Source organism: Neltuma alba, unplaced genomic scaffold, assembly GCF_004799145.2.
Source record: "Neltuma alba isolate B1F8T4 unplaced genomic scaffold, ASM479914v2 tig00005063_pilon, whole genome shotgun sequence".
Classification (NCBI taxonomy): domain Eukaryota; kingdom Viridiplantae; phylum Streptophyta; class Magnoliopsida; order Fabales; family Fabaceae; genus Neltuma; species Neltuma alba.
Genome location: NW_021633966.1, coordinates 41,348 through 56,740, shown reverse-complemented (window position 1 = coordinate 56,740; position 15,393 = coordinate 41,348). Strand labels below are relative to the sequence as shown.

At 42.4% G+C, this 15,393-nt stretch overlaps 4 protein-coding genes across 4 annotated transcripts; 2 read left to right on the top strand and 2 right to left on the bottom strand.

The window, feature by feature from the left end:
• The first annotated feature begins 740 nt into the window (after window positions 1-740).
• LOC114746571 (probable receptor-like protein kinase At3g17420) lies at window positions 741-3,164 on the top strand. Its single transcript, XM_028934786.1, has 7 exons — window positions 741-1,383; window positions 1,508-1,552; window positions 1,631-2,044; window positions 2,192-2,307; window positions 2,416-2,676; window positions 2,791-2,991; window positions 3,111-3,164. Exons 1-7 carry the CDS (start codon window positions 741-743, stop codon window positions 3,162-3,164), a joined length of 1,734 nt encoding a protein of 577 aa, XP_028790619.1.
• Window positions 3,165-4,644: 1,480 nt separating this feature from the next.
• Window positions 4,645-6,981, bottom strand: LOC114746570 (probable serine/threonine-protein kinase PBL25). The gene is made up of 5 exons (XM_028934785.1): window positions 6,860-6,981; window positions 6,196-6,478; window positions 5,919-6,108; window positions 5,437-5,828; window positions 4,645-5,361 (listed from the first exon to the last, which is right to left on the bottom strand). The coding sequence occupies exons 1-5, from the start codon at window positions 6,979-6,981 to the stop codon at window positions 4,645-4,647; spliced, it is 1,704 nt and encodes a 567-aa protein (XP_028790618.1).
• Window positions 6,982-7,593: 612 nt separating this feature from the next.
• On the top strand, window positions 7,594-8,990 carry LOC114746581 (F-box protein PP2-B10). The gene is made up of 3 exons (XM_028934801.1): window positions 7,594-7,856; window positions 8,039-8,160; window positions 8,238-8,990. Exons 1-3 carry the CDS (start codon window positions 7,605-7,607, stop codon window positions 8,746-8,748), a joined length of 885 nt encoding a protein of 294 aa, XP_028790634.1. The 5' UTR covers window positions 7,594-7,604; the 3' UTR covers window positions 8,749-8,990.
• Window positions 8,991-9,676: 686 nt separating this feature from the next.
• LOC114746578 (basic leucine zipper and W2 domain-containing protein 2) lies at window positions 9,677-15,206 on the bottom strand. The gene is made up of 8 exons (XM_028934799.1): window positions 15,094-15,206; window positions 14,396-14,419; window positions 13,765-13,870; window positions 13,580-13,648; window positions 12,110-12,603; window positions 10,558-10,819; window positions 10,150-10,358; window positions 9,677-10,009 (listed from the first exon to the last, which is right to left on the bottom strand). Exons 1-8 carry the CDS (start codon window positions 15,096-15,098, stop codon window positions 9,943-9,945), a joined length of 1,236 nt encoding a protein of 411 aa, XP_028790632.1. The 5' UTR covers window positions 15,099-15,206; the 3' UTR covers window positions 9,677-9,942.
• Window positions 15,207-15,393: the final 187 nt, after the last annotated feature.

Below are 15,393 nucleotides of genomic sequence, written 5' to 3'. Positions count from 1 at the left end.
TTCAGTATGACCAAGGCCTGCACCGTGCTTTCTACTGAACTCAATCGGCCCACTGGATAGCTGAAATACCCCTAGCTCCGAAACCAGTTTTTTAAAAATGACTCGCAAAACACCGTTTTGGATATTTTGTTTATGATAACAAGGAAACAAACGTTATGTCTTTTGCACGTATAAAGTACTCTTCCCTTTCTTAATAGAATGGACTACGGAGAGATAGAAAATTTTGATAAAGATAAAATTAAAAAGTTTTGCTAATTTAATATTTTTGTGTTATAAATGAGAATAAGAATCATAGTAGTTCTTCAGCGTCTTATATTTAGGACTGCAAGGAATTGCAGCATATTTGATGGAGAGAGTTTTGGGAAAAGAATGTTGGAGAAGATTGGTTTTATGACAACGAATGATGACATGACACAAATAATGGCTGAACAAAACCCAGCCGAGTCATTGAGGATGAGATTCAATATGTCGAGGCCTTTTTCTCGGGAGGGAAAAAATCTCGCCGGCAATGGGAATTGGACAGCTAATGAAGTAAGGACAAAGGGAAATACTGTAAATAAGAAGGTCGGTGATTTCATGAGGGAAGTAGAAGGGGCGGGCGATGGGTGCGAGGGTATGGAAGGCTGCAGGGAGCAAGGTGGGAGAATATCCATTCATGGCTGGCCGGTACTCACGAGGCAGCCAAGTGTATATGTATAATTGCAGTGTTTGGGCCGCCTGGCAAAGGAGTTACGTTGGATATGACTCCTCCTCCATTCCTCCTCATTCTGATAACATTCCTGCTCTTGCGAAACTCCTCGTCTCGTGTCGCAGCTCAATGCGGGCTCAATCTGAGTGCCTACCCTTATGTGGGATACGCGGAGTGCGGTTGGGTTCAGGATCAGATGGATCACTGGGACGGCTTCCCAAACACCCTCTGCTGCCGCAACGCCCTCACCGTCTTCTCCCAAGCACTGGCCCTCCGAGCCCGCACCCAGACCTCCCTCTTCATCCCCGACACTGAATGGCACTCCTGTTCCGACGCCTTTCGTCCTTCACAAGCCATTTCTCCAGACTCCTGCGGCTTCCACAACTTGTACCTTGGCGCCTTCAAATGCTCCAACCTCAAACTCTCCGACATTCAGAGCCTCCCGTTCTACCAACCCTCCCTCGACCAATGCTCCCACTTTGACCGTCCCTCTCCCGATTCTTGTGCCCACTGCGTCTCCGCCGTCTTGAATATCCGAGACTCTCTCTACGACCAATTAGTCGGCTCGCAGGACATTCCCGTCGAAAGAGCCGTTTGTGGCGTCGCCTCTCTTGTTTCCCTCGCTGCGGGCAAACCCGACGATCCTTCCCTTTCAGACAAGTTCTTGCGTTGTTGGCCTCCTCCCCCGAACCACGGTAGCACCCTCACACTCATCACTTGTCAATACATATTTATTATAAATAATGAAATTAATCTATTTCTCTCCTTCCCATTCACGATTTGTGGGCAGATCACCCTGCAGAATTTCTCAAATGTGAGTAAAATCAAACTCGGTCGAGTTACATGCTATATTCATGTTAGTTAGTGAAGAGTGAAATCCACTGACTGACTAACAAGCGAGTACGGGTGTTGTTTTGGCTTCCTCTGCAGGGTTCTCCATAGTTGCTCTGTTAGCGGTGATTGCGATGGCCTTGACGGCAATACTGGTGAGATGTGTGTGGCAGAAGAAGCCTCGAGAAGCGGCGGCGTTGAAAGAAATAACGACGTGGTCAGGGATGTACTGGTTCTCGAAAGCAGAGATAGAGAATGCCATAAGCCACGGGAATGAAAGGAAGTGCCTGGGAAGAGGGAGTGCAGGACAGGTGTTCAGAGGGGTTCTTCCCAGCGGTCAAGTGGTGGCCATCAAGCACCTGAACAAAACTAACAGCTCTGATTCTTTCACTCGCGAAGTGGAAGGCCTTTCCAGGCTTCGCCATCCCAATCTGGTTTGCCTCTTCGGGTGTTGCATTGAAGATGGAGAGAGATATTTAGTGTATGAGTACTGTGCACAAGGCAATCTAGCGCAACATCTCTTGAGTAATCTCTTCCTATCTCCTTTGTTCTCCCACATTCTCATCTATCATGATTAATTTTTAGCTTACTGCTCTGTTTGTGTGCGTGTAATACATATTGTTAAACTTATCATTTCACAAGTCATCACTTTCGTATGTATCATATATTCAGGAAGAGACAGTCATTTGACATGGGAAACAAGAGTTAGGATTTTAAGGGACTGCTCCTTCGCTCTCAAATATCTGCACAATCATATTGAGGGTTGCGTTGTCCACAGAGATATCAAGGTATACAATTATATACACGTCACGTGATTAATAATATATATGGAAGAGCAATTAAAATATGAATGGGATGGAGAGTGATTAATGATGCATATGGATTTGGAATTGTAGCTGACAAACATACTATTGACTGAGAGTTTGCAAGCTAAACTGTCGGATTTTGGGTTGGCAAAGATGCTGGGGATGGAAGAGAGCAAAGTGTTTACGGATGTAAGAGGAACCATAGGGTATATGGATCCAGAGTACATGAGCAATGCCAAGTTAACATGTGCCAGTGACGTCTATAGTTTTGGAATAGTTGCCTTGCAAATTCTATCGGGTCAGAAGGTGATAGAATTAGATCTTGATGCCAGAGATCAACTCACTAGGAAGGTGGGTAGTGCTATTTATATATGTATTACTTGCATCCCCATGTACGCATAAAAAGCCAATCAAGGTCTAGGCATTCACACATATTTGTAGAATTTAAGTTGCAAGTTTTCGTAGGCGAGAGACGCGAGCTCCCAAAAACGGCCAATATCGGATTTTGAAGACCCAAGGCTGAGGGGTCAAGTAAACATGGCAGACTTTGAGGCCATCTTGCGTATTGCAGTTCTGTGTGTTGCCAAATCGAGCAAAGGTCGCCCAACCATTGAGGAGGTGTTCGAGGAATTGGATAAGGCCTATAAGAACACTCTTGCCCAATCGGTACTAATTAATCATGCTTGTATATACGTACTTCACTTCCGTGTTCTCTTCAATTTATTACCTACGGTGTTCATGACATGAGACATGACCTGTTCATTTTGTTTTTGGATGTGTGTCAGAAAGCAAAGCAAGATGAGAGCAAATCCGGAACATCCGACTTGATTATTACTTGACACGAAGCATTAGCGTGGGCATTACACGCATGTACGTATATATGTTGATGACCATCACCTTTGTACATTTTTTTTTTGTCCAAGCATGGGTATCTTCCTATTGAAAGTAATTTTATTTGATCATCTTATACATTAAATGTATATTCATCCATTAAGATCATGCGTAATTGGCTTGGTGTATGTACCTTTGTTTTGATTCCCGCGTTTAGGGTGGGCCATAAAAGAAATGCTGGCTTTGGAGCTGCCATTGATGCTGCTCGCTTATGATGATATTAAAATTGCAGTATGAGTATGTCGTTGTATCCCCTTTGCAGTCTTGTGTTGAAATCTAAGGAAGAGGCTGGGATTACCAGGTTTGAGGAGGCTGTGACACTGACATGCATATATTTATATGTACAACTACCGATCAACCAACATGAGAAAACATAAAACACATGGCTCTATCTAATTTGAGAAATTAGTATGATAAATATAAGTAATTTAATCTGAATATTTTTTATTTTATTTTTATGTTTGCCCTGTGACCCGTCACTTTTTAGCTTTCACGCCATGGCCATGCCCATCCCGCCAGGTCAGGATTATTTTGTCAACTAGCCCACGCGCCCCACGCGCTTTGACTCCGCGACGTCATGCGAAACGAAATGACTCATTCCAAAGTGTTCACCATCCGCAATTGCTAGCATTAATTTACTAAAGAAGATAAACAGCTTTTTGTTTTAATTTCACCGCAAATGTAATTGGGCTGCACATGCTCATGCTCATGCCTATGCTTCCTTTAAGCTTTCTTTTGATTAATTAATTCCCTAATTCATCAAAAATTTTCCCCCTTCCCGAAGTTCCACAACAAAGCTTATGAGTTATTGCTTCCTAGTTCATCACAAACTGGGTTGAATTATTAGTGTCGAAGCCTTTACTAAACTTTATTTATCGTGATTACATGAAAATACAAACTATAAAATTGAAGTTTTATGACCTTGAAACTCGTTACAAAGGTTCTGCCAGGGCACACAATTTTCAAATGGGCAAATAATTCAACCATCGAATATTCACCTCGTCCCTGCCATTTGAAACTGGAATAGGAGCGTATCATGTTGGGCGCAATAAAACAATGTTAGATATGTCGTGTGTGCGTGTGTGTAAGTAGGAGACGAATTAAAGTGGTCACAAACGGTCTTAATGAAGAACCAGCAGGGGAGAGGAGGATAGCATGCGGTAATGAAGAAGTTACCAGTGAATGACCCCGGGCGTGTCAATATCTGGTTCGCGTGTCCTGCGTGGCGCTTAATTATAAGATGAGAGTGATGCAAAAAAAAAAAAAAAAAAGCGAATGGTGAGCCCAAAGACATATTAAAATAAAAATTAAGAAATCATTTTTTTTAAAAAAAAAAAGCCCAAATAAATGAAACCGTTGGCGTAAAAGACGAGTGAGTGTGGCTATTCTGGAATGGGTGTGGGAAGCAAAGAAAGATGCAAATAGTGATTAGACTCGGGCGCTGGAAGCGGTGAGTCGTTCCCTGTGGGGATCCTTATGAGGTTGTTTGGCGGTATGGGCGTGCTGCAACCGCTGGTGGGCCCCTTCCTGTGAGCCCCCGTCACTGTCGTCGCCGCCGCTGCTGGTGAGCCCAAATGACATGTCTCTTTGAGACATCCTGCTGCTCCCTCTCTCATGCATTCCTTCCTCCCGTTCCGTGCTCATCTTCCTGCTTCTCGATGATTGTCTGCTGCTCTTTCTGCTCGACACTTTTCCTCCACCCTTCTTGCTGCTCTTCTGCTTCAAATCTCTGGAGCTACTTTTCTTCTTGCTTAAATTTCGCGATTTCTTGCTGGATGTCACGCTTCCCTCTTCCCAACTCACGCTGCTGCTGCGGCTTGATTTCCCCCCCGTCTCATCAGAATCGGGCTCCTCCTCCTCATCCTCCTCCTCCTCCTCCTCTTCCTCTTCCTCTTCGGAGCCATCATCCTGCGGGGGCAAGGTGGCCGGCGACAGCGATGCAGGAATTACTTCCGGTGGAACCATGGACAGGAAACTCAGAGCAGTTACTACGTCGCTCATCAAAGGCCTCGCCCCTTCTTCCTCTTGGAGGCACATGGCCGCTACTGCCACAGCTTGATTCAGATCCTTTTCCGGGAAATGCTTCTTCAGTAGCGGATCCGCCATGTCTGGGAATTGTTTTGGATTTCTGAATAAGGGTTGTGCCTGCTCATTGCACCAGATGCTAAATTAACAAGGCAGGAATTTAACGGGACGAGCGGATTTAACATGATCACATACCCATGAAACTAAATTTTGCTCCTCATTGGGTTTGGTAGTATCAATGGCTCGTCGTCCGGTGATGAGCTCCAGCAGCACAACTCCAAAACCGTAGACGTCTGATTTCAAGGTGAGGTGTCCGGTCCTGATGTACTCGGGAGCAGAGTAGCCGTAAGTACCTGTAACTCCGGGGGATATAAGATTTGACCTGTCTCCCCCGGAAAGCTTGTTGAGCCCAAAATCAGATAGTTTGGGGTTAAGATTATCATCCAGCAAGATATTCGAGGATTTCAAGTCCCTGTAGACAACCGGTGGATTGGCCTTGTCATGCAAATACTCTAGTCCTCTGGCTGCTCCCGACGCTATTTTCATTCTGTTGAACCAATCCAATGGAGACTTGCCTTCCTCTGGCTCTGCCATGCACATTTGTCAATATTGTTATACGGCATGCAAAATGGATCTACTAATTTGATTCAACTAGATGAGGTGAAGGGATAGGGTACCAAAAAGACGATCACATAGAGAGCCCCCCGACATGTATTCATACACCAGAAGACGCTGGTCCCCATCGGCACAATAACCAACTAGATTCACCAGGTTTTCATGGTTGAGGCGACTCAAAACCGCAACCTCTGTCAGAAAATCCTTGCTGCCATTCATCCCATTTCGGTCCAACTGCTTCACAGCTACCACCTGTATGTGCCACCCACAAGCATAGGAGAGGTAAGTAATATTATTGAATTTGTATTTCTTCTGTTGCTTAATGAGAGCGGGGATGACCTTGCCGGTTGCCGGAATGGTGCCCTTGTACACTCGTCCAAATCCACCTTCACCCAGCAGGCATTCCTGCCTGAAATTCTTGGTGGCGGTTGCTAGCTCGCGGAAAGTGAATGCTTGCGCCTGAATGCTTGGGCTCTGACCTGGGTTTCCATTATCTGCCTTCCCAAAAACCGCAGCATGATAATTGTGAGACTTTATTTCTCGTGTTATTATTATTAGAAAAACAAGCAAACTAGTGCGTTCAATGCTATATATGCCGTTGACGATAGGAATTTTGGAGCGACTGTATTGGATTCAAACAACAGAAAGGAATGTACCCGGGGGTTTCAAAGCGACATGATCCTGAGGTGCAGATTCAAGGTCTCCGCCGCCAATGTTTTTCTTACTTTTCTGGGAGGTGAAACACGAGAAACAATTCATAGTGGCGCGGATGCAATCATCTAAGGCGAGAGATCAAGAAAGAAATGAAAAAAGAGAAAAGGAAAGAAAGAAAGGGAATTAATGAAAGGGAAGGGGCGAAGGGTCCCCCAAAAGAGATTGAAGGACCCTGCGCGGGAGGGGAGGGGAAGCTATGGGGAAGAAGGGAAAAGAGGGGGAAGCAAAGAAGGGAAAGCCATGGCGCATGTTTGAGGAGGGAAGAGAAAACGAAAGAACAATGGTTAACATTGGGAACAAGTCTGAGAGGGAAGGAGCGAAATGTGGGCAGATTTCAGCGCTCTTCCTTCTCCTTCCCCTTCCAGCCCTCCTCCTCTCGCGGATGCTCCGTTCATATGCAAATGCATGCATGTGCCAACTCGTGTGTGACTGCCACCGCAACACGTGGAGTTCTACGAGTCGGACACACCAAAGAAAGCCCGTTGTATCTTTTCCCTGTCGGCGGAGCCTTCCCACAAGGGGTTAGGACTTAGGACGAATAATAATAATAATAATAATATGCATTCACCCAACATTTTGTGACTGCGAGTGAGGGATGAGCTCCAAATTGAGAGGACCGAGACAGAAATTGGGAGCTAGGAAGGAAGGCGTGCAAGGAAAGAGACAATCAATAGATAAGTACTACCTCGTCTTCTACTTATATTATAAATATAAATAAAATTTTATAATTAAGATCGGAAGTAAGAAGTAAGCAGTATAAACACAACCGATGAGAGCAGAATTAATAAATGAATGAATATATTCACTCAGTCGGCCAAGAATGGGCCGGTTCATTTCAGAAACGAAAAGGTCAAGGGAAATATAAAGGTAGGGAATAAATAATGAAACAAAAGATACTATTCTGACGGGGCATCCAGCGGCGAGACTTAAGCGCTAAGCTTCGTTCGCCGCGCATATAAGCAGCCCTTCTGCAGCCCAAACAAACCCAACAGTAAGCAACGCTGAAGCGGAAGCGCGCCCAAAATTCAACACCCATGGATCTCCCCGAAGCCTGCATCGCCCACGTCCTTTCCTTCACCTCCCCCCGCGACGCCTGCAGGCTCTCCTGTGTTTCTTCCTCCTTCCGTTCCGCCGCCGACTCCGACGCCCTCTGGGATTCCTTCCTCCCTTCCGATTGGCTCTCCCTCCTCTCCCGTTCTTCCCCTCCCCCTTCCTTCTCTTCCAAGAAGCATCTCTACCTCTCTCTCTCCCGCCAACCCCTCCTCATCGACGACGACGGTCTCAAGGTAGGCATTCCTTCCCCTTCTTCCCTCATTATCCTCATTTCTCAATTTCGACTCTTTTGTTTTGTTTCATTCCAACCTCAGCAGATTTACGCTTATCCGTCCAATCTTAGTGCTGCGGTAATTCCTTTTTGCTTAGATCAGGGGTTTCAATCTTACGCCTCTATATTTTCGTTCATATTCAGAGCTTTTGGCTGGATAAATTATGCGGGGCGAAATGTTTCATGCTGTCCCCGAGAAGTCTCTCTATTGTTTGGGGATGCACTCCGAGGTATTGGAGGTGGAGGACTTCGGAGCCCAAGGGCAGGTGAGTGAATAGAACGCTGTGGTGTTTTCGTATTCTGCTTGTTTGTTGCGACGTGACCCGACTGGGGGGCCTTGCAGGTTTGAGGAGGTTGCTGAACTTTTGTGCGTGTGTTGGCTGGAAATGCGAGGGCGGATCAACACGCGCATGCTGTCTCCTTCAACTTCGTATGCAGCATACCTCGTGTTTAACTTAACTCCCAGCGCCTATGGGTTCGAACACCAACCGGTGGAGGTCTCCGTTGGGATTGCCGGGAATGACAGTGATGCTCGCAAGCGATCAGTCTATTTAGATCCAAACGGAGGAACACGGGGGCGACAACAACCAATTGTTCCCAGGCGTGCCAGCCTCTTCAATCGTGCGCGTATCCTGGGAGTTGAGGCAGGCACGCCCATTCCTGCAGAGAATGTCGATCCACAACCTCCAAACAAGAGAGCAGATGGATGGCTGGAGATCGAATTGGGAGACTTCTTCAACGAAGGAATAGATGATAAGGCCCTGGAAATGGCTGTTTGTGAAATCAAGGGGGGCCACTGGAAGAGCGGCCTTGTCATTCAAGGAATCGAGATTAGGCCCAAACCCAATAAGTGAACGCCTGCGCCGGCACCTTTCTTAATTTCACAAAAGTTCATCTTTTCCATTTTAACCTGACGCAGAGAGTAACCGAAAAAGTTAGAATGGCATGCATTGCCGCATTGCCAAAGTAGTATCTTGGTTCTGTTATTTCTTGGTTTTTTGGCTTCCTCAAATGGGTTTTGAAGTTTGTTATGTACGGATCTTGTGGCCTGTGTCGTTGTTTAATAAACTGAATCAAGATCATCCCGTTGAAGAAATGTACGCGCCTGCTTACATGGCTGCGGACTATTAATCATTTTTAGCCTTTAAGCATTTCTTTTAATTGTGCAAAGAAGACCAAGTAAAATCATATGAAATGAGACCTCTACACTCCAATGGAGGGTGCCAGGAATTCTGACAGATTTTCAAATGATGAGCTGCTTAAACTAACCAGTCAGCAATCAGCACAACCTTAAAGCAAATACTTGAGCGTGGCGTCCTGATCCATGGCCCTCGAGAGAATTGTATCTAGAGTCCCATTTTTGGCACGATTGATCGCGTTATGTCAAAGACCCGAGGGCAATTTCATAACCTGTTAGTTTCAGCATGGTTTATTTACATGGCCAGGAAAATACTGGAGCGAGGCTGCTGCACTTTTTTAAGATGCTTCATAGCATGCAAGATGAGCCCCGTCCCAGCTAGTCAACATTCGAAGTGGCTCCAATTCTACCTTAGGGGGGCAAAATAACCAACAGTATGCTCAAAGCTGTTAGACTTTGCATGAGTGCGCTCAGGATCCATTGTTTAAGCGGAAAAATCTCGCAACAAATGCGCTGTGTCTAGGGAGGAAACAAAAACAGGAACACGCAATTAGCAATCTTTCCTCATACGTGCATTGCGTCCTACCTTTGAGCTGAATAAATTAGAAGAGGCTAATAAACAACTGACACCACAACCAACAATTTGAAAGCCACGTTAAGATATGATAGCTCCTTATTAAGAACATCTAATAGAACCATCATTGGTGCAAACATCCAAATCAAAAACACACTTTTGTAAAGGATAACAGAACCACTATCACACGCATGCATGCGTGCATGCACACAGCGGGGATGGAGATCTACTAATAAGAGTGCAGGGGAAAGCAATGTTAGGACAACACGAGTCTATATCTCAGAAATTGGATGCATAAAGACAAACAGGCCGAAGACAGATATATCTGGGCTCCAACTATTCCTCCTCTTCCGCCTCCTCCAGCCAGTTAACAAAGGGTTCCAGGGCCTTCACGAAGGTTTGCCTGCAGCATAAGGATTCGAAAATAATCAACTTCACCCGACGAGTAATACAGAAAATTTGGTTTAAAAAATGCACGCCCCTCCCCGCCCCCGGGGGGGGGGGGGACACAGAACAATCGACCTCTCCACAATAATTGCATACCTTCCCTTGGTGTTCGTTCCTTTCCGGAACCAATGAAGAATGGTATCTTCTGCCAGAACATCCTGGTCATAAAGAGACCTAACAATCTCAGGGAAGAGCTTCATCAATTTAGCGTCCTCATAGCATTGCATCTGTACTTTGTACATCAGTTCCAGCTCAAGTTTCCCACTGGTGCAGAAAGTATTCAACAGTTCCGCCCAAGTTTTAACCTTAAATCATCAACATAGCACTGTCATCAATAAGCTCCAAAAAGCAAAAATATTTTACATTTAACATACTAATTCATCAAGAAGGCTGCACACCCAAACGCCTTTTTGCTCCCAACAAGAAACCAAAGTAAATCCATTTAACTAACAAATAAGATTCTGAGAAAACATCAAATAAGCACAGTGAAGGCATGCATTACACCTGACGCAGGGCTGCATTTGCATTCTGTTGCTGATTTTTCCCTGACCACTGAACAGCATCCATTAAGACATCCCACAGAACCCTCACAACCTCTGTGTCTGGTAACTTAGCATCTCTAACCCGTACCTTCACGGTTTCTATGACCTCAGGTATATCAGTTTCCTCTGTTATCTGAGTTGTAAGAGCAGACTTCATCTCCTTAAGTTTCACCTCAAAGATTTTCTTCTCATTATACTCCACCAAGGCTGCCAGTCCTTCCTTGCTAAGAAGTTGAAAATGAATACACATTTATAAGTTGCATCTTGGTTGATGATATTAATTATTACCACAAAAAAAACCCTCAAAACCACACCGCCAAACCAGAATACACTGACTACCTTCCCAGTACAGTGATTTAAAAACCGCGTCAATAATTCCTTCTCCCAGAACAGTTTATAGAGAATGACAAGGAAAACCACATTTAGATACTCCGTCATTGCTTTTTTTACTATCAGTTTGAAGAAAATGTCTGTTTTTATCTATCTGTCAGCATTAACTAATACTTTTCCAATTATACCCTCATATTTACCAAATTCGATTAAGCAAGAGAAAATTATGAAAGAATAGATAAAATGAATTAAGGAAATTAAGGGCAAATTAGATAATTTAAAAGGAATTGACCTGGCAACATAAACAGAAGCAGATAGAGTAATCAATTAACAACCACTAGTTATAATGCTAAGCGACTGAACAGAGATGATGAGAAATAATACCAGCAAATGCTTTAGCTATAAAACATTGATACCCCACTCTAATTTATGATTCTGGCCGCCCATTCAGCACCATCCCAAAAAGTTTAACAAAAACCCAAGGACACTTATTTTTCCTTTCCTATTACGGACTTCAAAGATTAAGAAATTTTTTTTTTCCATTTTTGGCCAGAAAAGATTAAGAGAGAGATTAGAACTCTAAAATACCTGAGCAACAAAACCGACTTGAATAATTAAAATTGTAAATGATGAACAACAAAACCGGCTTGAATAATTAAAATTGTAAATGACAGCAGTCATTTCCAGGACTCATCATTCCTTCTCCCTGAATTTATATGGTCGTGTCAGAACGATGTTTTCAAGGCATCATTAAGGCTATAATACTAATAGTTGTTTCTTTCTGATTACTCTCCGGCCCATGTGCCAGATAACATTGGGCCCCATCGGTGTGCCAGGATATACGAGGATGTTATCACATGTTTAATATCTGATTTTGTGAGGAAAATGTGTTGATTAGAAATTTGAAGAATAAGTTCAGGGAGAAGGAATAATTAGAAAGTAGAAACTGACAATTTAACTTTGAATTTATCCAACTACTTAAGACGTTGGGATACCGCCAAAAAAAAAAGGGAGTTTAGAATCAAACCCATAATTAAAATGTCACAAAATCACATGCTCCCAAATTACACAGACAGATCTTACTAGCACTAACCTTCTCAAAATGAAATCATCAAGTAATCAGCATGATAAGTTACTGACATGTCCGTAAAGAAATGTCTGAACCACTAATAAGTAAATCTTACTTGAAATGATCGGCAAAAGCATCATTAGATCTTTTTGCAGGAGGGAAGAAGTCCAATAGATTATCCTCCACTTTTCCCCGCTTCAGAATTGATATGAGATCATCAAGGCTGTTGTCAACCAGATACTCCTTGAAGAAGTCAGTTATGAATGACAGGACTAACCCTTTGGCCACAAGGTTATCTTTGAGAAGTGGCTGGAACACAGTTTCTGGTGGGAGACCCGATAGCTTCTGGGAGAATGCAAGTGCTGTGAAAATTGCCAGCTTTTTCCTTTCATTTTCCTCAAACAGTTCCAATGACTGCAGAAATTTTCGCATGACATTCTCAAGATTCTTGATAAGAAAAGGCCTGCGCCGCAAAATCTTCTGTATGTAGATTACAGACGGTGATATGACTTCACGCTTTGGCTCACACTCAATTATAGAGTAAGGATGACGCTCCCCCTCATCAGGCTTGGTAGTTCCAGGTTGCGTACGCCCCCCAGTGAAAACAACCTGTGGTAATGCAACAGGCCGATACACTATCAGCATGAATCAGAACTAGCAATAACAAACTAGGATAGTCCAACAGACTAAGAATATTGCTGTCACTAGATACGCAGTCTGCACAAAATGACTACTACTGCAGTGCACTTGCAGATCCCGAAATCAATTTATGTGGTCACAAAAACCTAAAATAACAATTTTTTTTGTGGGGGAATTAAATTTCCTTTGCATAAATCAAATAGGGCAAAAGAGAATTCAAATATTCAAATATTCAAAATAAATAGTATGGCTAATTTTCTTGCAAATGCACAAGTAAAGATTACGGAACTGAAATTTTAACTTCAATGTCCTCCTAATTTATCAAGTTTTGCAACTATATCAGCATTCATAGTTATTTAGAAGACCACAACAGTAAAAAAAAAATATCAAGCAAGAGACTCCTTAATGCTGAAAAAACTAACAAACAAGCATTGCTTTAGTCATCTATGTAAATAAAGCGTTTAGGACAACCATCCTCTTACTTTAAATCAGCCAAGCATCACTTTTGTCATCTGTGTTAACATGTGAAAATTTGGTATTACCAATATGATTTGAACCTCAAACTTAATGATAAGGCTGTACATGAGAAATGAAGAGAGTTTCAATCTAAGAACAGATTGATAACAAATCTATTAATGATGACATGATAACATGGACCTCAGACAAACGGTAGCCACTAACGATATCACTGCCAGAATAATAGATAACAGTAGACAATAATACATTGCACGACATAACGCACAGAATGTTAATAGAAGTACAGAACAGAAGTTATTTAAGAAAGGCACACTATCACAGTAAAAGAAGCTAGGTAGACTTCAATGCCAAGATGCTATGTATCAAATTTGTAGAACTCTCTACATACAAATCGAGAATGAAAAAAATTCCAGACAGGATATCAACACTAAATCAATTGAAAAAAACTATACTGTTTGAGAGAGCTTGCCTCAAAAAAGGTGTCACCGTATCTTGAGAAGTTAAGGTCTGAGGACTCAATGCTCTTAGCAACAAGTTCCTGTAAACATAAAATTACTTAATCAGCCTAAGTAAAAACAGTATGCACATGCAGCATGGAGCATGCACCAAAATAGTCAAATACAGGCTAGCATTTAAAATTGTGTTCCATATTACCAGATCACCAGCATTATCCAAGTAAATCTGGACCACTGCATCCGAAAATGCTGCAGGGTCCAGTGGTGCTGCAATATTCCGTTTGCGGGTCTTAATCCGCGTACCACTGAAAATTGCAAAAAACAATACAAGAGACAAAAGGTTCAATAAAGATATTGCATCCGCCAGAAACAATGCATGAAAATTAAATTAAATTAGATTTCGTTGGTGATCAATGAAACCAGCAAAATCAAAACAAATTTTAAGCTTGACAGTGACAACCAGATCATATTGATAATTAACTTGAGGCCATGGGTATGTACACGTAACATAATATTTACATTATATAAGTCTGCTAAAACTGTAAAAAGCAAAATCGATCTAGAGATGAATCAGTAAGCACATTTGTATACACACGGTGTCCTCAAACAATTGGTGTCACTTCCAAAACTTGGTCTCATCCACTCTAAATTCAGAGTAAATAAGTAGGAAAAATATTTAAACCCCAGATACGAACAGAAGTTTCAAGACCTACAAAGTGTAGGATCTACTGTATGTGGACATAACAGCAATATAAAAGACTCGTAGAAAAATATTCAAACGCAAAGACCAGAACAAAGCAGTTGTTAAAAAAAAAAAAAAAAAAACTTACCCAAGAGTGGGTCTCTCCTTCGAGCTGCATCAAGAACACTCAAGATTAGTCAAGTGGGAAGCAAGTATAACATAACCAATAAAAGGAAAAAAAAATATACTTTCAAGATCTGAAAGAAGAAAGTGTTCCCAGAACCGAATCGTCTGTCCAACAATACGAAAATTATTCAAGAAAAAGTTAACGTCGTTTAAAAACTCAAGTGAAAAATCCACAAATCGAATTACAATATGGAAGAAAATCGAAGCCCTATTCCCCATGAAAATTAATGACGCAAGAGAAACAAGGTGAGAAGAAAATAATAATTCGCCGACCAGCATACCAAAATGCACGTTCTTTCCTCAAAGATGCCATGCCAATTACTTATAGGTAGAATGGACATACATAATATTGCCTAACGAAAGGGTGGATCAGGTTGCGAAGACCTATAAAACTCCTCGGGCGGTATTGGGTTAAGAAACCCTAAAGACGCAAGCATACCCAAAGAAATTCATGGAAGCAAATATAAAACAGACCCATGGAGAGCATATATGTATCAAGATCATTCAACCAAAAAAGAGAAAAGAAAAGCCGTAATCACTCAAGAAGAGAATTAGAATGGTTGGGTTCTGAGGATGGCGAAACAGTTCACAATAAAGGCTACTCTTCAGATCAGCAAAACAGAAAAGACGATGCCTAATCATAAAGATGGAAAAAGATACCTCATAAACCAAGATGAAATTGGATCGGAAGGTCGGTGAGTCTGAGAGACTCTGCGCTTGATTGGGGAATGGGATGGGATGAACGACGAGAAAGAACAGAAAGGGATCCAGGCCGCGTGCTGAGCTCCGGCACTGATATTTATTCGAGAGGATTAAAAAGTATTTTTTAAATAAATGAATAATAATACTCTTAGATAGAACCTAATAATAGAGTTAATTTTAATCTTAAATATATAAATTATTTTCTATATCTATCAATTTTTTTCAAATCATCCATATTATACTCCCTCAACTATATCA

Coding starts and splice junctions, on each gene's coding strand:
- LOC114746571 (XM_028934786.1), top strand. CDS start 741: ATGACTCCTCCTCCATTCCTCCTCATTCTGATAACATTCCTGCTCTTG. Junction 2,045..2,191: donor TCTAGCGCAACATCTCTTGA/GTAATCTCTTCC, acceptor TCATATATTCAG/GAAGAGACAGTCATTTGACA. Junction 2,308..2,415: donor TTGTCCACAGAGATATCAAG/GTATACAATTAT, acceptor TTGGAATTGTAG/CTGACAAACATACTATTGAC.
- LOC114746570 (XM_028934785.1), bottom strand. CDS start 6,981: ATGCATGCATTTGCATATGAACGGAGCATCCGCGAGAGGAGGAGGGCT. Junction 6,479..6,859: donor CTCTCAGACTTGTTCCCAAT/GTTAACCATTGT, acceptor AATCCAATACAG/TCGCTCCAAAATTCCTATCG. Junction 6,109..6,195: donor CCATTCCGGCAACCGGCAAG/GTCATCCCCGCT, acceptor TGGCACATACAG/GTGGTAGCTGTGAAGCAGTT.
- LOC114746581 (XM_028934801.1), top strand. CDS start 7,605: ATGGATCTCCCCGAAGCCTGCATCGCCCACGTCCTTTCCTTCACCTCC. Junction 7,857..8,038: donor TCGACGACGACGGTCTCAAG/GTAGGCATTCCT, acceptor GTTCATATTCAG/AGCTTTTGGCTGGATAAATT. Junction 8,161..8,237: donor ACTTCGGAGCCCAAGGGCAG/GTGAGTGAATAG, acceptor GGGGCCTTGCAG/GTTTGAGGAGGTTGCTGAAC.
- LOC114746578 (XM_028934799.1), bottom strand. Junction 12,604..13,579: donor ACGGTGACACCTTTTTTGAG/GCAAGCTCTCTC, acceptor GCATTACCACAG/GTTGTTTTCACTGGGGGGCG. Junction 10,820..12,109: donor GCTTTTGCCGATCATTTCAA/GTAAGATTTACT, acceptor TCAACTTCTTAG/CAAGGAAGGACTGGCAGCCT.